The sequence below is a fragment of the Enhydra lutris genome, unplaced genomic scaffold (assembly GCF_002288905.1).
Source record: "Enhydra lutris kenyoni isolate GAN:26980312 unplaced genomic scaffold, ASM228890v2 scaffoldscaffold39, whole genome shotgun sequence".
NCBI classification, from domain to species: Eukaryota; Metazoa; Chordata; class Mammalia; order Carnivora; family Mustelidae; genus Enhydra; species Enhydra lutris.
The window spans coordinates 5,868,573-5,896,016 of record NW_019154123.1 but is presented as its reverse complement, the minus strand read 5'-3'; the positions used below and the strand labels follow the sequence as shown (position 1 = coordinate 5,896,016).

General features: G+C 38.3%; 1 protein-coding gene across 2 annotated transcripts in view; it reads left to right on the top strand.

Annotated features, from left to right (window-relative positions):
• LOC111155010 (ubiquitin-conjugating enzyme E2 E2) overlaps nt 1–26,880 on the top strand; it is a 383,244-nt gene extending 356,364 nt beyond the window's left edge. For both annotated transcript variants that reach the window (XM_022515003.1, XM_022515002.1), the window contains one exon: nt 25,973–26,880. In XM_022515003.1, the coding sequence (XP_022370711.1) occupies nt 25,973–26,070 (98 nt within the window). In that variant the 3' untranslated portion in view covers nt 26,071–26,880. The remainder of the gene's footprint in view (nt 1–25,972) is intronic.
• The last annotated feature ends 564 nt before the right edge of the window (nt 26,881–27,444 follow it).

The following is a 27,444-nucleotide window of genomic DNA, read 5'->3' as shown; positions in this document are numbered from 1 at the left end:
TGATTTTCTGTTTCTAGAATTGCTGTTCTTCTTCTCTTCGATCTCCCGTTGGATTTGTAGGTGTTTGCAGTCTTTAGATAAGCTATCTAGCTGATCTCCCGCTACCTGAAGTAGTCTCAGCCTGCTACTTCTCCGCCATCTTGACTCCTCCTCCCTAAACCTAGAATTCTATACCAAGTGGAAATATATTTCAAAAAAGATATTTCCAATAAAACATACCAAAGCTTATGCACATTCTAAAGTAAAATTTGGCATTGGAGAAAGGCCTTTATAAGCATGATAAAAACCCAAAAAAGCATAAAGAAAAAAGATCAACAGATTTGACTATGTAAGAATTGTTTAATTCTATATGGCAAAAATACCTAAATTGCTCACAGATTGCAGTCTTGCAACATATGTAATGGGCAGAGACTTAATATGCCTAAAAGAGGAAGAATTATACATTAACAAGTGAAAAACCAGCAACTTGGTAAACAATTGGGAAAATGATCTAAGCAAGCAATGCATACAACTCAAAATACAACTGGGAAACATAGGAAAAGATCTTCAAACTCTAGTAAATACCAACTGGAGATTTCCTTTCTTAGTCACTGAATTGACAAAAATCAAATGATTAGTGACACAGTTTTTAGGAATGTAAACTGGTAGTAGTTTTTTTTTTTTTTTTTTTAAGGATAATTTGGAGTCACCTGTCAAAATGTAAAATGCACATAACCTCTGACCAGCAATCGCACTTCTGGGAATCCATCCTGTAAAAATACTCACAAGTGCTTTAGGATACAGGTACAAGGACTACTCCATGACATTATAATACCAACAAACTGGGGAATTCTTACTGGTGTCATTAGAGAATGGTTAAATCGATGCTCTGCAACCCTGAAAAAGAGAAAAGGCAAATAAATACACAATACCATGTAGTTTGATCTATTAAAAAATAAAACTGGCCATGTACACATAAACACTGTCACACACACACATACACACATATTTGACTATAACATGCATAGAAAAATTTTAGAATTTTTAGCTGTTAAATTTTAGAATTTTAGCTGTTAAAACGCAGTTACCCTCTGGGGAATTGGAATTTGAAGGTGTAAGGTAAGAGGATTTTCATGATTTACTTCTATATTTGTTTTATTGTTTGACTTTTTAAGGGTTAGTAAATAATTTAAAATTTTTATATAATTAAAAAATTTTAAGTAAGTATTAGTAAATTAAAATGAGAAAGCCTAAAGTTAGATTTTAGCTGATGAAAGGGCAAGCTTTTAAGTTAGCTTCTGAAGCATTAGTAATTTTTAATTAATATTTTCAAATTTATCCAGGTCCTAACCTTCATGTAAAGTAAATGCCTGAGAATTGACTAGTATGTCTTTTGCTTAATAAGAATCAAAATACCATATGAATGTTAAACTGAGCAGAAACTTATGTTGTGGTAGAAAGGTGCAAATAACTATTCTATTCAAATTTTGCCGTAAGTTGTTCTTACCAAGACTATACGTTGTGAATGTTCTCTGTGCCTCGTTATAGTTTCAAAGCATCAGCCTGTTTCCATTCACTCAAGTCACTGATGATTCATTCCTAAAATTATAAAGTTTCCCCTCTGTGTCTTGAGGAATTACCTTTTTTATGAATAATTAGTAATGTGTGCATTTACTGCTTACTTGTACTATGTTAATCTACAGAGCCTTAGAAACTCATTAGGAAATAAAAATATCACATTTCAGAAATACAGGAGAATTAATTTCCACTTTTTTCACGGGGTTTTAGTAAAGAAGTGTTGCTTCAGCTCCTCTTTGATGTCAGCAAAGTGATTCCTAGAGCTGTAACCTCTTGAGAACCAGGGAGCATAGGAACAGGCATCATCTTTCATCTACGAGGCATCAAGGAAAAAATGTACCCCTCTTATTTCTTCTGTGGTCTTCCTAATAGAAATTAGAATGCTTTTTGAGAAATTTCAGGTTTTACTTATAAAATGTGTATTGTGTGTTTATTTTAATATATTATTTCAGTGACATACATGGCCTTTGTAGTAATCAACCAAAAGATAGGATGGAAAAAAAATTTATTAACACCAAGGAGGAAATTCTTAAATGGCTGTGACGTTTTCCTCTTTAAATGTTCTCTAGTCTAACATTCTTTAAATAGTTATAGAGGCAGTAGGTGTTATGCAATTTAAGTAGTCAAATAAGTGATAACATTATTATCCCCCATGCTGTCATCCCACCCCCAGACAATCTATTTACAGTGTAGATTTTCTATTTGTGGCCCAGAAGATAAAAATTAGGTCTGACTTCATGTCTTAATTATGAATCCACATGACCACAGTTGGGTTCTCACCAGCCACCATTTAATGACTTCACTGCCCATGAAAACAAATGTTTTTATGTTGGAAAAAAACTTAGACCAAGATCTGAGGACATCTCTGTTAGTACCAAGGCATGGAGACTGCATGTGGGACAGTGCCTGAACCCAAGCAGATCTTTAGGCATCACCCAGGCGGCCCCTGGTCATTGTCAGGGTCATCAGTGGATTCCAGGAGGAAGGAAAATGTCCTATAGGTCATCCCTGGGGAAGCCATAAAATATTGCCCTTCAAGAATCACCATCCAGGGATGCCTGGTTGGCTCAGTTGGTTAAGCGTCTGCCTTCAGTTTAGGTGGTGATCCCAGGGTCCTGGGATTGAGCCCCATGTCACTTCCCTACTCAGTGGAGAGCCTGCTCCTTACTTTTCCTCTGCCCCTCCCCCTGCTTGTGCACGCACACGCGCACGCACTCTCTCTTTCTCTCTCTCATGCAGAAATAAAATCTTTAACAAAAAATAAAAGAACCACCATCCAACAACAGTGTGCATGCACTTAATGCCACTGAGCTTCTACTATTTGAAAATGGTTGAAATGGTAAATTTTATGCATATTCTACCACAATAAAACAAATTGAGAGGATCACCATCGGCTTTCTAAAAGCAGCTGCCAGGGGGCGCCTGGGTGGCTCAGATGGTTGAGCGTCTATCTCCAACTCAGATTTGGTCCCAGGGTCGAGAGATCAAGCCCCACATTGGGCACTCTCTTCCTCTGCTGCTCCCCCTGTTTCTGTTTTCTCATTCTTTCTGTCAAATAAACAGATAAAATCTTTTATAAATAAATAGATAATTAAATAAAAGCAGCTCCCTAGGGACACCAAACAGCTTAACCTGAAGGTTGAGTAACAGTTTGACCCAGTATGGGAAAGACAGGAGTGTTGAGAAGCAAGCCCTCTCTGCCTGCCAATGCAGCTGAAATGGAATGAATGCAGCAGCATTAACACCCAGGCAGCAGTGAGAGGGTAAGTCATGGCTGGTAACTTCTCTCCTATTCTTTTGCCAAGCTTCTCGGTGGTAACAATAATGAATATGGTGCTAACAACAACAGCTGGCTAAGTTTGAGCCTACCAAGTACCAGGCACTATATTCAGTGCTTTTCATTAGTTTTCTCATTTAATCTTCTCAACCACCTTATGAGGTAGACACTAATGTTAACCTGCTTTTTGTAGATGAGAGAACAGGTTCAGAGAGCTCAAGTGATTTGCCCAGGTAAGGATGGTCAGAACTTATTTACAGGTAAGGAGTTTGATTCTGGAGCCTAATTCTGAACAGCCAGATTACATGGTCCCAACCATGATCTGTGTGTGACACATCTGAGTTGTGGCTCCTATGCATGGACACCACATTGATGCCTTAAGCTCAGTCACTTGGTTATTCAACAGATATTTACTAAGCTCTGGTTCAGGCCCAAGGCCAGGGAAAGAAAGAAGGAATAGTTAAAATATTCAGGTTAAAGTCCCTCTGCCTTTGAGAAGATTAAAATACAAGAGTCTGACAGTACTCACAGTATCACAAACCAGAAGTTGTGGCCAAAACATGTATTCATTCACCATGAAGGCCATGGTGACCAATGATGGAAGCCCTCTGCTTCAGTATGCCTGCTCCACCAGGATGTCCTACAGCTAAAAACCTCTCTACCCATACAATCCTGTGGCTAGGGTACATGGTGCTCCCTTATACAGAGTCCAGAATGCTTTTATCAGCTTTTCTGCAGTATCCAGCCCTTTGTCTGGGTATGAGACTCAACACCCTTCATTCAAGGGGTAGAAGCATGAAGTGGGGCATGATATAACAGTAACTCCACTCTTTCTCAGTCATCAGACGTCCTTACCAGGATGGGGCCTTAATAGCCAAACACATTAGACCCAAGAGGTGAAGTCAACACATTCCACTCCCCTTCCATCTGCCCCAAACAAAGATGCCTTGTCTCCTTGAAACCACCCCCCCCCCCATTCAGAGGGCCCTAGCAATCTGTACAAAGAGATCATGAAGAGAAAGAGGAGAACTCTGCATGGGTAAGATTCCAGAAGCTGGTTTAAGACAAATCACCCTCAAACACGGCATTGTTCTTAACTGATTTATTCATCACCAAAGTCCATTGTAGCACACTCACATGCACATTTTATAATGTACACATCACTCAAAATCTCCTCTAGGAACACAATTTAAATTGTGGGCTCAGAATTGCCCAGCTTAGGGTAAAGTAGAGGAAACTAACTTTAGTTCTGAAGGACTTCAGAACCTTTACACAACCTTTATATGTGTGAGTGCTGCCTGCATATATTCTGTGTAGCATCCATTTTCTTCTGTGTTTAGTAGTACATCTGCCAATATTGACATTTGGTGATTATAAGGTTCCAATATCTTTTCCAGGATACCTCTAGCTACAGGATAGCTTGCTCTTGGCATTTTAACAGTACTCTGCAAGTCTCTCTTGAATGAATGTCCAGGGGTAAGCATTCTTTTCAAATTATTCTTCATCTACCCCAGTGTTTTCATAGTATTCTGTTTACATACTTGCCTTCACACAAATTATTCTCACAGATTTCTGAACATAAAATCATTTTCCTATTCACTATTAAAGTAGTCATTTAAAACTGGTCTATTAATAAATAGCCATTGCAATCATTATTAATTACTATAATTTTAGAGAATCCTCAGGCACTTGATTCAACACATTTATTTTTAGCGCCAAAACTTGGAAAGAACTGTTCTAGACACTACAGGAGATTCTATGAGAGCTATGATCACTGCTACTATGGGAAATATTCTTCTAGCTATTACAGTCTAATGGAGGGTGGGTCAGGAATAAGGGAAGTACATAAATAGCATATTGTTTGTTAGAGCTTGGAGAGGGTGTGGCTAGCAAGGTTGGGGGCAGCTGGAGAGGATTATTCTGAAGGAGTGAAGGACAAAAAAGAAAAAAAATGTATGGATGAGAATTTGAGGATAGCTGACCGGAGAGGACTTGCATGTCAGGAAAAGAGGATGGAGGTGTTAAACATGGCTTCCTATCATTGGCCCCCAGGCCCAGGAAAAGCAGCCTCTGAGGGTGTGCTATTCACTGAACTGTGTCCTTTCAAAATTCATATGTTAAAGCCCTAACCCCGTGTGACTGTATGAGAAGATAGGGATAATGAGGTATTTAAGGTTAAACGAGGTCATGGGGTATACTAGTATGATTAGTGTCCTTACGCGAGGAGACACCAGAAAGCCCTCTTTCTTCTCCCCGTCTTTGAGCACACAGGGAGAAAGTAGCTGTCGGCAAGGCAGGGAGAGAGTCCTTACTAGAAACCAAATTGTCCCACACCCTGATCTTGAACTTTCCAGCCTCCAGAACTGTGAGAAATAACTTTGTTGTTCAGGCCACCCACTCGATGGTATTTTGTTGTGACACCCTGAGCACACTAATACAGGGTGTATATAAAGTTTCAGTCAAAATGTTGGTAAAAATACTCTACATTGTATACTAATTCCTATGGGACTGTGGGTGTTGACTAGACCTGGATTTCTTTAATTTATTTAAGATATGGCACTGCCCACTGGTCTTGAAGAAGGACCAATGTTTGTTTTATCCCAAATTTTAGACAGAAGGGCAGGAAGACATCCTTACTCCTAGCAAGATGTCCTGCATTATAGAAGGCTGATGGTAAATATTGATTTGACAGAATTAAGATGTTGCTATTATTGAGGCATAAGGGAAAGAGGGCCTAAACAAGGAAGTCACCAAGAAGAGGTTTGGGTTTGGGCATTTCTACAGTCCTGAGAACTAAGTAAGATGTACACAGAAAAGGTACGTTCACGTGTGTATACCCACCCTGTGGCTCAGTGTCAGCATAATCAGGAATCCCGGTTCTCTTCATTATGAATAGTCTGGATCACTGTTTCTTATTTTGTGATGTCATTTTTACAAATCGTACTTCTGAACGTTTAAGAATATAAGGTTTTGGGCGCCTGGGTGGCTCAGTGGGTTAAGCCGCTGCCTTCGGCTCAGGTCATGATCTCAGGGTCCTGGGATCGAGTCCCGCATCGGGCTCTCTGCTCAACAGGGAGCCTGCTTCCCTCTCTCTCTCTCTCTGCCTGCCTCTCTGTCTACTTGTGATATCTCTCTGTCAAATAAATAAATAAAATCTTAAAAAAAAAAAAAGAATATAAGGTTTTGTGGCATCTCTACTAGCTAACTTCATCTTTGCATCACTTTTCACCACATGAATGAAGCACAGACTGAAATGCTCTTGAGTTACCATTCAAGGCTTTGAACATGTAGTTATGGTGATAAATCATCCAGAAAAACACTGACCTCAAGGATGACTAAAATTCTAGAAGCCTGTTTTCCTCCATTTTCTGCTCTTTTCGGCCAGTTGTCTTAACTACTAACACATTTATATGTTGCCATAGGTGCTAGTCATTTTATAACAAAATGAATTTTCCAAAATATGTCAGTAGTGTTTACCATATAAAATTATTAATGTTTAAAAAGTCCTCTCTTTTCTGAATTTATAATAAACATTTTCATATTGATTCTTAATCACCTTGATTATATCCACCCTAAGGTCTTCATATCAATTTGAAAATGGTTCCAGGGGGGAAATGTTCTTTTTTGTATAAATCATAAAATTAATCTATGTTTTCCATAAGAAAGTTAGCAAGATCACTAAGTTATTTGACAGGCTTCCATTGTTAAGATAGCCAAAATGCTCTACTTTTCCTTTTTTAATGGAATGATAGAAACCTTTGGTCACATGTTAGTAAAACGAAATGCTAGAGAAAGGATCAGTGGTATTATAAAGTTTATAACCCTTTGAGGCAAAAAGAGGATAACTACAAAGAAGCATGACTTGTGAGCATGGAGTGAAGTAGTTTTCCATTACAGTGTCTTAAGCTTTTTTAATGTCTTGTCAGAGTACTTCAATATGCTTGTAGCCATAACTTTGGTGCTTTTGTTTTGGTCAGTGATTTTTAACCTTCCATTTACATGAATAAACTGACACAGCTTTTATAAAATGGATTGTACATAGCCACCCAAAATTGGACGTCTGTTTCTGGAGGAAATGGTTTGGTTTTCTAAATGCCTCTGTTCCATTATTTTTTTTCCAACCATTAACAATAGTTCTTTGAATTTTTGAGACATGAGAAGACTTTACCAAAAGTGGTACCTGACAAAACCTCAGAATAAACACAAAAAGAAAGCAGATTAGAATTGTTGACATTTTATCAGTGTTAAAAAACCAGCTGATCCTAGATTTAAGATGAAATTAGTGTTAGACAAAATTCAGCTGAGTAAATTACTTTATTCCGTGATTCTTGACTCGAGCAGCATCCCATCTAGCAAATAGAAAGGAGTTCCAAGGAACCGAACAAAATGGAAGGCTCTCATAGGCAGAAGGGGGCAGAGATAAGGAAAAAGCAGATTACCCCAGCTTCTTCAGGGGAAGAAAGGGTTCTGTCAGGTGGATTACCTCACTAGTACTGACTAGGAAATTTCAGACTGACCAGTTAAGATTCCATTGCTAGGAGGGACTGAAATGGCAGTTAGATTAGGTATTAAGTCTTGGTTTGCTAACATTGGGCTTAGCACAAGAGACTCCATTTTGGGCCTGTTATTTCTTTTTTAACACTAGTGTTATGTACATTCATCAAATTTATATGAAGTTAAAGACTCATCCTTAAAATATATAATACAAACTTATGTTTTAGAATTTTATCTTTTATGCCATTCAAGTGACTAAACTGTGTATCTTAGGAATGCAGCATTTCTTCCTCAATACCATCAAAATGTGTGTGTGTGTATGTATGTATAAATAAATGTACATATATGTATATGTACATATAAATATATATGTGTATATATATATATTTTTTAAGATTTTATTTATTTGACAGAGAGAGACACAACGAGAGAGGGAACAAAAGCAGAGGGAGTGGGAGAGGGAGAAGCAGGCTTCCCGCTGAGCAGGGGGCCTGATGTGGGGCTTGATCCCAGGACCCTGGAATCATGACCTGAGCCAAAGGCTCACGCTTAACCGACTGAGCCACTCAGGTGCCCCTATATATATATTTTTTTTTTAAGATTTTATTTTTAAGTAATCTATACCCAACTTGGGGCTCAAACTCATGACCCTCAGATCAAGAATCACAGACTCTACTGGCTGAGCCAGCCAGGTGCCTCCAAAATTTATATTTTAAATTAACTCATTAAAATCCTACACAGGGGGCACCTGGGTGGCTCAGTCAGTTAAGCATCTGCCTTCAGCTCACATCATGATCCCAGTGTCCTGAGATCAAGCTCCGTGTTGGGTCCTCTGCTTGATGGGAGCCTGCTTCTCCCGCTCCCTGCCACTTCCCCTGCTTGTGCTCTCTCTCTCTCTCTCTCTCTCTCTCTTTCACTGTCAAATGAATAAATAAAATCTTTTTTTTTTAATTAAATAAGTAAAATCCTTTACAGTTTTAAAACAAATAGTAACATTTCGTGATTCTGAAATATTGCACACAGAATCAGTGTGTTCTATAACATTATTCCTTTCTTTATCTATCAGTAATGTGTTTCATACTGTTGATGAGATTCAACTTCCTAGTCATTTACTCAATTTTCCGAAGATAAGGAGCCTAGCAGACCTCATCCATAGTTTCTTTCAAAAGTAAATTCTCAGTTCTTTATTTGCAAGTTAGTCTGTCATTATAGTTCTCTACCCTCTTGTACACAAACGAGGCTTAAGTAGCCTTCCTTGGAGTTTATAAGGATGTGACAAATTCCTTTAGAAAGTCAATCTAGTTTTTTGTGTCTCTTGACATCAATGCACTAGGTCAGCCTGTGTCTGAGAAGAGCATGTCAAAATGGCTGTCTTACTGCATTTCTCATTGTTATACTCTAGGTTGATATCCCTTGAAGGTTATATTATAGATCATTTTATCAAAGGCAGACCAACAATAGTAGCTGCTCAAAGGTTGGTTCCGCCTAATGAGATATGTCCTGCAAAGCCACTAACAGCTTGATGCCCTAACAAAACCTGGTTGCCTAAATACTTCACCATGACTTTGAGCTAGTATCAGACTTACCATGTCCGATCTGCACATTCATTCTCAGACCTCAAAAGTACATTGCCTAGTATGTTCTATTCTGTAAGTATAGGGTGAAAGCCCAAATAAATTCAAGAATACAAAAACCATTATTGCTTCTCCTCTGCCCCTGATTTGTATGCTCCACAGTAAACACATACACAGACTTATCTGTAAGTATGCATGTATATGTTTTCAGCTTGATGCCTGAATCTCAGACTCACTTAAAAATAGTATGGGTGCACCTGGATGGCTCAGTCAGTTGAGCATCTAACTATTGGTTTTGGCTCAGATCATTGTCTCAGGGTTGTGGGATGGAGACCTATGTCAGGCTCTGCACTTGGCACAGACTCTGCTTCAGTTTCTCTCCCCCTGCTTGTGCACACATGCTTGTTCACTATCTAAGATAAAGAAATCTTTAAAAATAATAATAATAATAAAAGTAGTGTGATGTTTGGACCATCCCAAAATCAGTCTCCTGGAAAAAAATTTCAAGGTACCATCTTACCAGATTTTCCCAAAAGTAGACTCACCTTATAGCCAGTTATAGAACTTCATCCTTCCTCTAACTTACGGTATATTGCAGGTGAATGGAAGGGTTGATGTGTACCAACTTTCTGAATATGACATAGTTTCTTAGGATCCGTTAGTTAGATAATGCCATGCCTTTTCAGGATGAGCATTTTGGTTTGCCTGTTTCCACACTTCTGTTCACCAAATTCTAATCTGAATGTTATTTTTTTGACTAGTTCAAAGTCTAAAACCAAATTTTTGCAACGCTTTCATTCCCATGATAAATTAAGTACCATTTCCTAAGAAATTCTAATGAGATCAGTCAAATAAAACATCAGAAAACTAAGTCTCAACACGAGTGTAGTGTAATGATTTGGTATAGGTATGGGCTAAACATGCTGCAACTCATGGACTTTAGTTTTGATGGATTAAAAATAACCAGCTAATGAAATAAAGCACTAAAGTTCTGTGTTGGACCTGGAGAAACAATGACTCATTTTTATTTTGGTTTATAACTTCATTATGAATTTGAAGGTTGGCTTGTTGGTACAGCCAAGCACCTTTTAAGGAATCCAAGTGCATTTCATTAAACATTTAACGTCACTCCCAGGGACAGGCAATTCTAAACAGCCATTGAGCATGGAAGACATTAAACATTCATTTTTCTGCCCTGTAATCAGCCTTAACCATGACCTGTCACCCCCACACTAGATTACCTGAGGGTCTTTCTGTGTCATATTATATACTAGAGACTTGAACTTAGTACAAATGAGAATTAGACTTAAATTACTAAGCTAATTTTCACTTCCGATTTTAAACAAACCTTAAATACCTGCCTCCAGGAATAAGATATAGTCATGTTTAATACCAGCAGCCTGGTCTGTCCTGCCATGAACAGTACATACATCCTTCCTTCCTTTTTTTTTTTTTTTTTTGTACAATGCTGAATAAAGGACACAAACATCTGCTTGTCCCTCCCATGAGAATTTTTAAAGTTTGGTTAAAATATTTCACATGAGTTGACACCACAGTGGTTTGGTTGTAGGTACATTAGAAATAATCTCTACTCAAGTAAAATGCTGATGCTTAAATCTTTTGTTATCTTTATAAGAATAGCTCTTTAATATTATTTTGATTTATTACCAATTCCTATAATTATCCTGGACTGAGTAATCTAATGTGGAAAGCCCTATAGGTACCGGCTGGACCTAATTTGCAAGTGAAAATATAGTTATTGTTCACGCAAATAGTGGGCATATTCTCATTTAGAGGCCAAAAGGCTATTCAGTATCCCTCTGGATCTGTTCATTAATATGGAGCTGGAAGTCTCTCCTAGTGTGCTGAGCAGGCCATATTATTTTCTGTAATGATTTTCTTTTTGAAACTTTTAACTTATTGTTTTATCTGGAATAAAAATTTGTTGAAGAATTTAGTAAATTTCAAATTGATTGTTTAGGGATGTAAACAAGAATCCTTGCTGAAAGTATTCTATAAGGGGAATGTGGCAAGTAAATAAAATTAAAAGGAACATCCACTCTATTAATTCTTTTCATCATAAATAGTCCTTGAGTTATATATTTTCCACAAGGCTGTATTTGTGGGGTTTCTGGGTTTTGAGTGGTTTTGTTTTGTTTTGTTTTGGGTTTTTTGGTTTTGGTTTTTGTTGTTTTGGTTTGGTTTAGAGGTGGTTTTTTGTGTTTTGGTTTGGTTTTTTTAGACCTAAGTAGGACAGTATAGCATGTATGAGGACCAAAAATTTGTTCTCATGACCTCTGACAAAATGGAGCAAAACTAACAGGTCTAGAGGGTTGATTTAACCTTGCAAAAGAAATGTATATTTTTAAAGTCATAATTGCTAAGAATAATCACTATGTATGTGTCTGAAGAATGGCTGTTTAAACTAAGAAAACCTTATAGTTACAAATGGCGCCTAATTTGCAAGTGAAAATATAATTGTTTATGCAGATGTGAGTTCATTCTCATTTAGGGGCAGTAGGTCTATTGATTGCCTCCCCCCACACCACACCACCACCAAAAAATGCAGCTCCAGACCTATAATCGCTATGCAAATCTAGTCAGCATGTTTATATCCGAAACAAATGTAGCCAATTATAGAAAAATAGGTGGAGCTGTTTTAAGCATTCATTAAATCTCTCAGGGCAAGAGAGTAAATTAAACTTTATAGGGCTGCTATAAAAATAACTATTTTAGAATTTAAGTATGGTTGTATAATTTCGTGGTTGTTACCAGATTCAATTTTAACACCAAAATTTTGTTTCAAAAAAATACTCCAAATGAAGCCTTGCGTCTGGGGACCTGTGACTGTGTGCCCACCACACGGCATTTAAAATTTAGGGCCTCAGCATGTCCCATTTCATACTGACTCAAGAGTGGCCTTTGAATTTCCAAAAAAAATCCCATGGTTTGACCACTCTTGAATAAATATAGAGGTGGGGTGGGTTAAGACCCCTGTCAGTGAACTCTTGTCAGCATCATCCACAGTGTAACAAGCGTGGTCCCTCCCACCCATTAAATGGTCTGCATGATCACAGCCAAGAAGCCAGCTTTCTACAACCTGTTTTCTCAATTTTAATGATAAATCTTGGAGAAAGAATTAAAGTAGTAGAATATGAATGTTAAAATGTCATTTGAAAAGTTAAAGCATCAATGCAGGTCAGATTTCCATGAAGAATGACTAGCGCAGCTTGCTACATAAAAAGTAGACATAAAAAAGCAGGCTTCTGAGAAGGGGATGGAAAAGATACAGTTGTGTGTCAGACACTGTGCTGGGCCCCTTAGTGGCAGAGTGAAGGGTGGCTTTCAGCTATGTGATCTGAAGAACCCCAGATTCCTTTTAATCAGAAAACAACAAAATTATGCACATACTCTTTTATTCAAATTATATTTTTTTAGTTTCATTTCTTTGTGCTAAATGTGGTCTCTACAATTCTCTTTGAAAATGTGTATACCTGTGGAAAAGATGGCACCTTAGATGACAGTTACATTATATGAACCTTTCCTCTGGGAGAGAGGTCTTTGCGGGCCAGGAGGAGAAAATATGCCAGGAAATCAGCCAAATGGGGAGGGAGCCAACTAGATACAAGCTGGATTTCCCCTGCTTTACAAAGGTGCTATGCATTCAGTTAAAGAGAGGCCCAACTTGGAATTACTACACTGTGGTGAAGAGTGGGAAAGTTGGAGAGTTTTGAGGTATGTGCTTGTCCCAAACTAGGCTTGGCTTTTTTTTTTTTTTTTTTAAGAGGCTAGCAGCTCCGCTGAGAAGTGCTAAGGTAAAGAAAGATCAGCAGGTTAGAGAGGCCAATGCAACAGGGCTTGTTAGAAGTAATCAAAGACCTACTTAGGGAAGCAGCAGGAAGCCGAGTTGGGATTTCCACCCTAGGGAAGTTACAGGGGCCATCTGGTGAGAGAGAAGTTGGCTTAAGTCTGAAAAGGTTTAAAATCCAGTTTAAAATGCTAATTAGAAAAATCCCACAATGAGCAGTTTGATCTTTTTTTCCCTTTCTCACATATGGGACAAGGTGATTGTGCCCAAATAATTCAGCATTATTGGAGCACCTGGCAGGCTCAGTAGAGCATGCAACTCTTGATCCTCAGGGGTTGTAAGTCCCAGCACCACATTGGGTGTAGAAATTACTTTAAAATAAAATCTTTAAAAATAAAAATAGTTCAGCATTATTTTTAAGGAGTTAATGTGTAGACAGATAACTTTGTTAAGGGCCTTTGTCTCACCTCTTTTCTTTTCTCCTTCTGTGTTTCAAAACACAATCCCACACCACCCCCACCATGAGATCAGTGGTTTGTATTTTCTTCTTCTGCATGGATTGATCTCCCTAGGGAAAACAGGGACAATATAGACTGACCAAACTGTTGTCAGGAATTGTTGCTCTAAGCGATTAAGATGGAAACCACTTTGCATTGATGCATTGTTTTAATATGTAGGCCAGCACTTTATACTTAGCACAAAGTGTTTTATCATGAATTATTCTTTAGGGGTAATGATTTCACAGTAATCTATGTTATAGTGTTCTCTTGCATTAATATCTCCTTCTTTTGAAAACCTATTTCCTTCAGAAACTATAAAAACTAAATAGGAAGGAAAACATTAGAACAGCCCCTATTGAAGAAAAAAAGTATGATTAAAATATTGAAAAATCAATATATAAAAACAATCTGGGACATCAGACAAGTTATTGGCAAAAGTGCATCTTTATGCATAGTTAACCTTGCCACTGGGGTTTTCATGGAAGGATGGGTATGGTGAAGGAAGCAAAGTTGGATAGGAATAGAAAGTTTTGAAAGAGGGACCTTGCAGAACCAGGTTTGTGCCTTTAAAGACTAAAGTTTAGTTCATCTGAGAGTGGAGAGACTGAAGACAGACGTTCAAGAACATATTTTGATGGTCCAGGTAAGAGATGACAGAGGCCATGAAGAGAAAGAGGGGTGGAAGGGCCAAGAGATATTTGGGAATCAGAGTCCCCAGCACTTGGTTTCCTAGCCACTGTGACAGCATCACTAATGAATAGGTGAACTTGGCTATACCTGGTTTCCCAAAGATTTCTAAGCCAATTTTGGTGAACAAGAAGGATGCATTCTAAGACCAGTGAATGTTATTTAGTCGGTTTATGGTCGCCAGTGGGTTACCAGACAAATGGAAAATAATTTACTACTTATGATATATTAGAATTTGTTTGGACATGGTTCTTTACCTATGTTAGAAGGATACAATAAGAGTTTGAGTCCTAGAAATAGACCTGCCCATTTGGCTGAAGCAGAAGTAGGAGAGAACATGTTGCCCAAGGGATTAAAACAACAACAGGTTCAAGTTCAGGCAAGTTATCAATAAAACAGGAAAACAGGAAACTCCTGAATACAGACTAACTATAAGAATCTTTATGAATTATAAGAATTGAAACTTCAAGGACTAAGAAAAGGAGATAGGGAAGCCTGAAGAAAGCAAGAGAACCGTTATAAGAAATAGATCATATTGCCTGTTCTAGATTCAAAGCAAAGATAACTAAATATTAAAACACACACACACACACACACACACACACACACACACACACAAATAACATTAGGGCTGCCCAAATGTTTATTGTCTCAAGTCAGCAACTTGGAGAGCTGCTGATCATCTAGGTATAAAAATGTCATTTAGGCTTAAGCATGAGAAGGAAGATGCCAGGAACTTGATGCCATTTACATACCAAATTTCATCCTTATCATTAGGTCTGATTACCCATTAATTCACTTATTAAATATTTATTGACTGATCCTCCACAGTGCCCCAGACACTGCTGGTTTTGTGGTAGAAGACTGAGAAAAACTGCCTACCCACACTGAGAGAGGGGAGTTGGCAAGCACATGAGAGACAGAGGTAATGGTTGGGTTCTAACTTTAGCAGAGAATTCAACAACATCCCTTTTGGAGGAGAAGATAAGAGCAGCCTCAGCCCAAATCAAAGCTTACACCCTCAGTGTCATTCCTCAGCAGGGACAACATCCATATGGATGCCTCAACTACAAATTTCCGGCACTCGAAGGCAAGCAGGATGATCTGGTAAACTGAAACCCCTGAGATTCTTGTCCAGCTCTGATTCTGAGCTGGGTTATTTATATCCCTGGACTCAAGTCCAGATTCCCAGATGCAGTGGAGACCATGGACATGTGTGATAGTATCTAGGGCAAGATTGCAGTACTCACACTCACTCTGAAAGCCATGTCCTGTCCCACTCTCAGCTACTGAATAATGTAAACAGAAAAGACAGTTTGAGGGAAAAATTGATCAGTTAGAATACATGTTTGTAGTGAGTGGACTACATTTAGGACTATGGAATAAAAACATATCTTTTTATTTTAAAGAAAAGATGTGCATCGCAAACAAGTTTCACTAGATTATTATTGTCATTTTTACTTCCATCGGGGTTAGAAGTAGAAGACAGGATCAGGATAATCTTCAGTCTCTCACAGCCAGAGACTATGAGAAAAATACTCGAAAGTAATTTGTTTTCCATGCTTGGTGGGGAAGAATATGTATTTTTGAATAACTGGATACCTGACTTGGTTGGTTGAACATCCAACTCTTGCTTTCAGCTCATGTCATGATCTCAGGGTCCTGGGATCAAGACCCATATCAGGCTCCCTGCTCAGCGAGGAGTCTTGTCTCCCTTCCTTCTGCCCCACCTTCACGTCTGCTCACACATGCTCAAGCTCTCTTTCTCTCTCTCTCTCAAATAAATAAATCTTTTTTTAAAAAATAACTAGGTGGCTCAGTCACTGGGCATCTGCCTTCGGCTCAGGTCATGATCCCATGATCTTGTCGGATCAAGCTCTTTATCAGGCTCCCTGCTCGGCAGGAAGCCAGCTTTACCTCTCCCATTCCCCCTCCTTGTGTTTCTGTTGCTCTCGCTGTCTCTGTCAAGTAAATAAATAAGTAAAATCTTTAAAAAATATAAATAAATAACTGGATACCTGGTACATATATAGCCAATAAGCTATTCTTTCCTTAAAATCTACCATCCTCAGATAATAACAAATGTTGATGAGGATGTGGAGAATTAGAACCCTGACACATTGCTAGAAGGGATGTACAATGATGCAATCTCTTTGGATAGCACTTTGGCAGTTCCTGTAATGGTTACACGTAGGGTTACCATCTAACCAAGCTGTTCCATACTTAGGTATATATCAAGAGGAAGGAAAACATTTTCAAGCAAAACTTGTACACAAATGTTCATAGTAGTTTTAGTTATAATAGCCAAAAGTGCAAATATCCCACATGTCAATCAACTAATGAACGGATAAATATAATGTGGTCTTTTCATACAATAGAATATTATTTGACCATAAAAATGAATGAGGTCTGATGTATGCTACATGGATGAACCTTGAAAATGTTATGTCTTGTGAAAGAAGCCAATCACAGAAGATTCCAGGTGTATGATTCTATTTCTATGAAATGTCCAGAACAGACAAATACATAGGTAGAGACAGAAAGTCGCTTACTAGGAGATTTGGGGGGATGAGGAGTAACCACCAGTGGGTACAAGGTTTCTTTTCGGGTGATGAAAGTAATTCTAAAATGGGTTGTAATAGTTGCATAAATGTGCATGTACTAAAAGCCATTGAAGTGTACCCTTTAACGGGGTCAACTGTATGAGTTACATCTCCGTGAAGCTGCTTTTCTTAAAAAACCCACCTTCAGCATCACGGCTTCTTTGACTCTATCCTGCTTGCTGCAGCCACAGCCCTTTGCACTGATACTTTGGGGAAAGCAATGAGTGGGTCTCTGGCGCCTTAAGTGCTCGACTGTAAGGATGTTTTCGTAGAGCTCATTAGACATTATTGCGTAACTAAGCCTGGAATTGTAACCCAGTCACTTCTCAGTGGGAATGCACCATCTGCGCCATTCTTTAGAGGAGTCTATTCTAATAAAGCACTTGATATTTCAAAACACACATTGACTTAAGGTACATAGCACTGCTATGTAGACATACAGGATGAGGTTTTAAATTTTTAAAGATATTTTATCAACAGTATACGTTAGATTATAACCAGTATATTTTGTACTGTTTATTGAGCAGTCTCAATTCAGTAGGTATTCATATGGAGTGGTTTTAATTTTCTCCCATCACTGCCTTAGGCCGTGTTTTGTTGAATCTTGCTTTTCAATTCTTTAATAATATTGCGCAGCTCTCATAGCATCCAGGTCACTTTCAGTTATCAGAAGGTGAATCTGGTCCATTTTTAAACTCCCCTCCCATACCTGATTTAAATTCAGTTTCCTCCTCCATTCCCATCAGGGTGGATGGAACATGGTCTGGCTCTCAGATAGTGCCTTCTTCTCCCTTTTCAAGGCCTAACTCCTAAGCAGTTGGGGCTAGGTAATGAATGAAAACAGTTTTTCCTAATTTCCCGTGATTATTATTTTCCCTGCTTCTATAGCCATCCTATGGTTGCAACTGACAAGTGAGGGTCGTTCTAACATGAATGTTGGATGATATTTTCATTTAAGAATTAAGACAAAAATGAAATTAAGAAGGATGTTGGAATTTCACTTGTTAATGTCCTGAACAACTTCTTTGCTGAATTAGTTTCAAAAACTAGAAGAATACATCCTCCAGTTTTTATGCTATTCATAATGTAAGGACTCTGGACATGCTACACTTTCTGGTTTAATCTGCATTAGTAGCATTTTATCCATCACTTTCTTAGCTCCAGACAATCAACAAAACAGTAAACCCAAGTGGTAAATTGTAGCATTTGCCAACTTCGGAGTACATGCCTGACCTTAAACTGATAGCACATGATTTTTTGGCACCATATGGGTAGAGTAGGCATTAAAAAATGTATGAGAATAATAATCATAATAATAAAATAATTAAGAAATGGGTTTTAAGTATTACCCTTGTTTATAAATAATTTATTTAATTGTAACTTTAATTTTTAATAATGGCTGTGTTTAAATTCCTAGAAATTTAAAAATTGGTTGCAAGCTGGTTCCAGATAGCATTCTCCTAAGAGCCTCTTAGTTTACTGGGGTCCCCTCCTTTGGGAAGCTGCCTTCTTGATAGGACCCCGATGAGACAGCAGGGACAGTTTAGACCACTTCCTTGGTGCTCCCTCTCTATAATGAGATAGACAAGGGCAAATCACCTCATACCCGGTTTACATCTCTGGCCAGGGATGACACTCCAGTCTGCTTCTTGCAGACCCCCCCAGTCTTTACTTGGTGGGTCTCTTGGTATCCTTCTTGCATGGCTTGGAGAGAAAAAAGCCATCTTCTCCCCCTTTTTATGGTGCTGAGGAGGAGGGACACAGAGATGCTCCACTACCACACACCACACTCCCAAGGTAGTAGCTCAGTATTCCCACAAACCTTCTTTCTCTTCTTTCCCGTATTTTGTGATGGGCACTTGGGGTTGTCAGAGCAAGCTCATCTTCTCTAAATAAGTCCTATGGAAGGTATTGATAGTCTCTCTAGAATTTGGGATACTCAGTACCTCTTTTACCATCACTAGATATTAATTCTAGAGTAATAGCATATCTTGCTAGACTTGTATGCAGTTCTGTGTAGCATTTTCAAATTTAAATCTAGTTTGGTAATATCCACCATTTGGTTTAAATCACAGATATGATAATTTTCCTCCTCAATCACTTTGAGTCTCTCTCACACACACGCACGCACACACACGTGTGTTTTCTCAGGGTACTTAACAATCTTTCTGGTTTGGGCTAGGCTATAATTAGTAGTCTGGTTCCCCCACATTCCAGAATACAAAAACCTTAACTCTGTCCTACTCACTTGATTTTTAATTAGTAGACCCAGAGGAATTCAGATATTCCTAAATCTTGATAACACTCTTCAAAAGAAACATAAGATTCCTATACCCGTGGGGTGGAATAGCTTTAAATCCTCGTAGTCTTAATCTCATCAAGATTAGGATTCTTCAAATAAAATTTTAGTGAAGGAAAAAAGAGGAAACGGTAGGAACTTACCCTACCAGATATGAAAACATGCTATAAAACTATAGTGAGAAAAGCAGGAGGAACAAATAAAGCAAAAGGCAAATTAATCTGTTGAAAGAACATCAGTGCAGAATGCAATCCAGATATGTATAGAAATTTTGTGTATGATAAATCTAGCTTTGCACGTAAAAGTTACTATATGTAAATGGAATACTTCTAAAATACCAGGGTGGATGAAGAGGGCCTTTAAGGGAAGATTGACTTATTAAAAATTTTAGTCTTATGTATGGCAAGGGGCATTGTAAACTGGGTTAAAGGACAAATGGTACACTGAGTGAAAGTATTTCATCCACATATAATGGATAAATAGTGTTATTCTTAGAGATGCACCAAGTTTATTTTGGCTGAATACTGAACAGCCAGTGAGCAGCCTAAGGCAAGGCTGATTATTCCTATCATAAAATGATCCTTTTAGATACAACAGTAAATACAAAATTTTATTTTAAGAATGTAAGTAATAGGGGCGCCTGGGTGGCTCAGTGGGTTAAGCCTCTGCGTTCGGCTCAGGTCATGATCTCAGAGTCCTGGGATCGAACCCTACACCGGGCTCTCTGCTCGGCAGGGAGCCTGCTTCCCCCTCTCTCTCTGCCTGCCTCTCTGTCTACTTGTGATCTCTCTCTCTGTGTCAAATAAATAAAATAAAATCTTTAAAAAAAAATGTAAGTAATATTATAATTTTATTATTAAAAATTCAGGATGTTTAAATTTAAAGTTTGTCATTATGATGTAGTAATACAATTTCTCAGCACTGCCAGCTCCGAGATGGGTCCTCTGTGTATTTGCAATACTTAAATGGATGTTTCACTTGATGAAAAGCATGAATTGGGAGGGGAGGCTTATTTATGCCAGTGTAAGTTGCTGGTAATGGAGATTTTGCTGCCGAATCAGTGAACTTTCCTTTTCCTCTATCTATTACAAAAAGGTAAAGTTACCTTCTCAGCTCCCAGACTTGGGAGATTTGGCTGGCGGTGGCAGTGCATGTCACTGAAGTGCTCCCATGAACTGAAGCTGTGTGCAATGCTTGAAGGAAACACTTCCTACGTATCTAAGAAACAAACATAAGGTTTTTTCCCCTCACATTTTAGTTTCTATTATTTGTACATCGCTTGCTGGTTCCCACAATCACCGGATGTGCTACTTTCCCAGCAGCCACTGGTTGTTACCTATCCCGTCAGTATCATTTTATGCAGCGGACAATGCTAAAACCGATTTTGTTCCAGCAGCTTTTTCACATGTGATAGCTGCTCTTCCATCTCACTTTGAACATTTGTTTGAATATCTGAGAAAGCAGTTCCAGATTATTCCCTTGTATATCATAGTGTTTATCTTTGGCTGAAAGAGATTTTCAGTCCCAAGTGATATCCATAATGTTTACTGAGACTTTTGAAACCAGTATTCAGATAGTAGCATTGAGTACAAATGATGGTATCATGCCTATTAAATATGATGATAACTTGCATGATCTTTGATCTCCACAAGTCCAGTAAAGCTGGAAATGACATCAAAGGAGGCGTCTGTCTGTTCAGTCTTCCATAGACTAAAGCAGATTTTGGCTGAATACTGAGGCCAAAGCTAAACTTTAGTGCATGCTTGATACTTATAATGTATAAAGTGCTCCTTCATATTGGTAGGGGAAAATGGACAAAAGACGTGAACAAACAAATCACAGAGAAAGAAGTAAAAACAGTAAACAAATAGGAGAAAATGTTAAACCTTAGTAAGACATCAAGTTAAATGCAGTTACAACAATGACAAGGTTTTTTTTGTTAAGCTAATAAAATTAAAATGATACGTAATGCAGTGTTGCTGAGAATGCTTAGAAATGGGGTAAATTGTACATCCTTTGAGTGACAGCAGTTTGGCAGTATTTACTGAAGTTTATAATATGCGTTCTCTGGTCTGGCACTGTTACTTAGAGGAATCTGCCCTCCAGAAGTACTTACCCATGTGCTCAAAGACTTACACAAGACTGTAATACTAGTTGTAATAAAAAATCAGATCAAATCTACGTGTGCATCAGGAGAAGAATGTCAGACTGCTGAATAATCACAAAGGAATGCCCTGTGATTATTAAATATAATGAGCTAGGTCTGTTTGTACTGCCTCAGAAATGCAATTGCGGTGTATTGTTACTGAGGAATATGCAAGTTGCAGGATGTTTTTTCTGTGCTTTCTATTTGATTTAAACATACATAAAGAAAAAAGTATGGAGGGATGAGTATCAAACCGTTAACAGTGGTTACCTTGGGGTGGAGGAAATTAGAGGGAAGAAGGTAATGTTTTTTATATCGTACATACTTATTTATTATTTGAGTTTATTATGATGAGCATTGGTTGCTCTTTCGTTTTATAAAAGATTTAAAGAAAACTAAGCTAGACCAAACCACCAATGAAAAATTCTATGAGAGACAAAAATCATCACAAGGCAGACACACAGAAAACCTCCAGTGACTTGATGGGTTGTTAAAAGAAAACTAAGCTAGACCAAACCACCAATGAAAAATTCTATGAGAGACAAAAATCATCACAAGGCAGACACACAGAAAACCTCTAGTGACTTGATGGGTTGTTAAAAGAATAGTGTTAATTGCAGGTATAACGGAACAGCTGGCAAAGCAGTCATTTATAGCCTTGAAGAATACAAAAAATGGCAAAATGCACAGCAAAAATTTCAATAACAAAATAATTTTTAAAAAATAACTGGAGAAAAGTGAAAGAAAGTCATCACAGTCACTATCAGGTCCCTTTCTCTGACTTGCTGATAATTCAGGTCTAGAGAAGAAACTTCTGTGATGAACCAACTTGTAATGCTAGTGCTACACAGGGACACATGCCATATGGAGTAGCTGCTATTTATGGCTGCTATTTTGTGTGTGTTCCTTCCTTACTTGTCTTGTGTTCTTCTATCCATACTTACATCCACGCAATAAATGGAGTTAACAAGAGGGAAACAGAGTGACAGGCAGAGTCCCATGAGGCAGGATTTATTTAATTCTTATAGCATTCTAGGGAGTATTGTCGCCATTTTGTAGTTGGGGAAACTGAGGCATAGAGAAGTTAAGTAATTTGCCCAAGGTGACCGGCAGAACTAAGATACACACCCATGCCATTATGTATCCAAACCTCATGCCCTTGTCCACTATTCTATACTATTTTTTTGCTTATGGTTTTTTTAAGAATATTTATGTTTTCTTAAGGAAATCCAGGGGTGCCTGGGTGACTCAGTTGGTTAAGCATCTGCCTTTGGGTCAGGTCATGATCCCAGGGTCATGCCCCATGGAGAGCTCCTGACTGAGCAGAGAGTCTGCTTCTCTCTTTCCCTCTGCCCCTCCCCCTGTTTGTGCATGCTCCCTGGCTCACTCTCTCTCAAATAAATAAAAATCTTTTTTAGAAAGGGAGAGGGGAGGGAGAATCCAGTTTTTTTCCATGTAATTTTCCCCTATCACCTACCAACCAAGATAGAATATTCTTTGATCTTGCAAATAGAATCACTCAGCAGTTCAGTAGTCTGCCTGTCTTTTCCACTCCCTTCTTGCCATACAGCTGCGGCTTATCCCATTTAGTATTGATTCCTGTCTCCCACCTTTTCTGGACAAGCTTTAAGCCATTTGGCTTCCAGAGTATCCAGTGTAGCCCCAGCCAGGAAAGAGGTGAGCCTGGAGATGAAGTTGCAGGAGTTGTCTGAGCCTTTCTCTTCCAGAATTAAAGGTGCACAGACCACCGATCTCAAAAAAAAAAAAAAAAAAAAAGAGAGAGAGAGAGAGAGGGATCAGAGTACTCAGTATGATCACCTTTTCCTCACTTGCAAATAATCATGATGGTTATTCAATCAACAAGCACTTACTAAACAGCTTCTCTTTGCACCTGGAGCTGTGTAGGGAGGCAGAGGTGAGACAAGGAAGTAGAGAGGAGGGAAAAGGAAGGTGTGCTGCCCCTTGTCAAAGGTCTTTCAGTCATGGGGCGCCTGGGTGGCTCAGTGGGTTATAAGCCTCTGCCTTCAGCTCAGGTCATGATCCTAGGGTCCTGGGATCGAGCCCCGCATCGGGCCCTCTGCTCAGCAGAGAGCCTGCTTTCTCCTCTCTCTCTCTGCCTGCTTCTCTGCCTACATGTGATCTCTGTCGAATAAATAAAATCTTAAAAAGGCCCCCCCTTTCATTCCGGCTAGTATTTCATAGCTAGTATGATGTCAACAGAAGTGACATTTTTATTAAACAGGTGAGGTGATGTGGTTTTGAGGTTTAGTTAATGAAGAGCATTATATACCAACTCGCACTCCTCTGATTTTCCATTGCCCATGCTGTAAATCCTGTTCCTTAGCCTCAGGGAACCTCTAATACATGCAGCATTGGTATTTGGGAGAATGAACTTCTTAAAATCATCTAACCCTCTGCTGTAAACATAAACACACTCCTCTTTTCAAAAATTCAAATAATTGCTGAGAACAAGGAAAAAAATGTAGAAGACTTAAATTTTAATTATCCACTGGTAAATTTTGTGGGTTTTCTTTAGTATAAAGAGGAGGAAGACTGATAGAGGATAATATCAAAGATTGATGAGGATTTGGGAAAATAGAAACCCAAAGTGATGGGAATTTTTTCCTTCTTTTTTTAGAAAGGAATTGTTAGAGAAATAAGCAAGTAATGTATGTTTAGAGACTGTTATTACATCCCTGTCATAACTGTATCCATGAAATATGAAACCTGTGTAAGGAGATTCATCTGTACTTAGGTTTGTAATTATAAATACATACAAAATTATAAATACTACAAAAAGAGTGTGTTAGTCCATTAAATTCACTGTGATAGTCATTTGCTACATATATATTGCATAGTTTGTGTTTTGGTTTTTTAATGGGTTTTTTTTTTTTTTTTTTTGTTTTCCTTTTTTTTTTTTTTAAGATTGATTGATTTGAGAGAGAGCGTGAGCCAGGGGGTGGGGCAGAAGGAGAGAGAATCATCAAGCAGACTCCCTACTGAGCATGGAGCCCAATGCAGGACTTGATCCCAGGACCCTGAGATCATAACCTGAGCTGAATTTGAGAGCTGGCCACTCAACTGACTGAGCCACCCAGGCACCCCTCTGTTACATAGTTTTGATTCACTACCCTATAATCTTAATTTTCTATTCAGAAAAACATTTTAGCACTGAGAACTACTTGGTTAATAACATGTGATTTTTAAATTCCTTCATTTCATTCTTTTACGTTATTCATTTATACTTTAAAAAAAAATTCCACGTTTGCATAAATTTGTGCAAGTGTATGCACAGTAATGTTGTTCACAGCACTGTTTATAAAGCCAAAAATTGGAAAGAACCCAAATGCCTGTAAACAAGAAGTTGGCTATTCAGGTTAATACTAAAAATGATGAAGTAGATTTTTAATTATTGATATAAAAAGTTACTTACTATATAGTGAGTTTTTAACATTATAAAAGCAGATTATAAATAAAAACCTTTTTTTAATTGTGTGTGTAGAGAAGTCCAGGAAGATTTATAAGGCAACTGTTAACAGTAATTCTCTCTGAGTAACTTTGCAGATGGTAATCACTTACAGTTCTCCGTCTTGTGTATTGTTTGAGGCAGTTTTTATTGTTAATATTGCATTTATAGTTAGCATGTATAATTTTACAGGTAAAAAATAATTCTTTTTAAAATAAAACTTGGAAAGATAAAAGGAGCTCTGAAAGAAATCTAATCTTAATTGTTTAAGCATACTAAAAAATTTTGCACAATACATTTTAACTTTAATCAGTGCTCTAACTTGTTTTGAGATTTTCCCCCTTCCCCTACCGAAATAATAAGACTTGATTGTAACACCTTTTCCCACCCACAGCGTCCTGTTCCCTATCCTTCATCTGTCCCCATCTTCCTCCTTTGAGCTGGAATGACAGGCCTGTCTTGCTCCCCATCTGCCTACACTGTTAGAATACAGTTTGAGGCAGAGCATGAACGTCACTGGTCATTCTGACATTAAGCCTGTCCTTTACCTTGATCGGTGAGTTAGAAAGCACAGATGGATGTTTAGTGCATTTCCCTAATAGAGATTCTGTTCAGTTAAACACCTGTCTTGAGTGACATAGACTCCAGCTCTTAAAGATATTTATGTTTTACTCAAACTTTTGCATTCTAGACTGCCAAAAATTAGAATAAGATTATTTTTTTCCAAGGGTGGAGAAATGTGACTCAGACCTCTCTTTGGCCCTTTAAACTCTAAAGTCATTACTTAATCTGAACTGAAAGATCACATTTTTTAAGTATCTTAGCCAATTTTCAGGCATTTGGTGTTACTAGTTTAAATCCTCTTGAACCTGTTTCTGTGATGGTTTCAGTTTCAACAGGTCTTTGCTAAAGTGACATTGTTCCAGGTTAGAACAGCAGCTTCCTACCACCTCCACATCTCCTCCTTGATCTTGGGCTATTTCCAGACACTCCTTTTCCCCTACTGTGAAAGAGGAAGTGCCGCTGGTATTTACTGACTCCTGACTCTGCTTGCCTTCCAGCTGACCCTCTGGTGGGCAGCATTGCCACACAGTACATGACCAACAGAGCAGAGCACGACCGGATGGCCAGACAGTGGACCAAGCGGTATGCCACATAGGGGCCTGCTGCTTGCCGCCCCCGCCGGACCTGTGCAAGCACATTCACCAAGTGCATCAATAGCCCTACCCAACCCCCCGCCCTGACCTCGGTTCTTATTTTCTTATTTTTATTAAATTTTGAACCTTTTTTTTGATGGTATGTCATCCATACCCCACTCCCTTTTCCCTCCCTCCTCTTCCTCCTCTTCCTTCTCTTTTCCCTCTACCCACCCCTCCCCCTTCTCAATTTATTCCCCTTTTTGATTTCTATTAACTTGAAAGATTTGGGGTTTTTTTTCCCACCTCAACATGGATGGGAATTTTGTTTTCAGTGCAAACAATGTTGGATCTGTAATAGTAAGAGCTTTCTTACAAAGCTTTGTATTACTGTGTGGTTTTGTTTTTTGTTGTTTTATTTTTATTTTTTTCCTTTCATGTGATCTTTGGGAAAACACGAATTCAGAATTATATCTCATTTCTACTTAAATGTAGTGCTTAGGGTTAATTTTTTGTACTGAAGTCTTTATTGGTGGGTGCATGCTACTGGGAACAAGTTTTTTGTACAAAAGCTTCAATCAGAATCACTGTGCATTACTGAGACTCTGTTTATCACTAGCCTTCTGTCCCCCACACAGAAGACTGTTGGATTGAACAAAATAATATGTATTTTGATTTACTTAAAGTGCTTGTAAATTTCTTAGGGACCTGCCACTTTTGACTGTGGATCAGTTGATGTACACTTGTATTATTAAAGCACTCAATAAATCACTGTGGCTGGTAAATGCACTTCTGGTAGCCCAGCGTTTGCTTTGTATCCTGGTGACCAGCATAGCCCTTCATGCAGCAAGGCTTGTCTAATTCAATTAAGATTCAAGTGTATTTTTCATCTGAAACCTCTAGTATTTCTTTGTAGCTGAGTTGCTTAGCATGTGGAATTTCTCCAGCTGTCAAAAACCCGATGATTTTACAGTTGTTTCAGATCACAATCACTTTACATATTAGCTGGACGTTACTTTCTCATAGACATGCTTTCTGTTACAGCCTTCTTTACTCAACAATTAAAATATGAGACTCCAAAAATAGCTTCTAGTAAAAGTCAAGTCTGAGCTGAGCTATCATTGCGTTTGACCACTTGAATTTATTTCTCTCCTTTTTCCTTTTTACAATTGTTACAGTGATTACCTTTGAGTTTTGGTTGTGGGTTTTTTTCCATAATTTTGGTGGAAGAAGTAAACTCAGTTGCATCAGTCATGGTCCACACATTCACTGACAAGGGTATGTATATCTTGCTTTAACCTTCAGACTATTTTAGGTATGTTTTGTTTTTTTCTCCATAATGTTAGTGGAAGAAATAAACTCAAATGTATCACTCATGGTCAACACATTCAGTGACA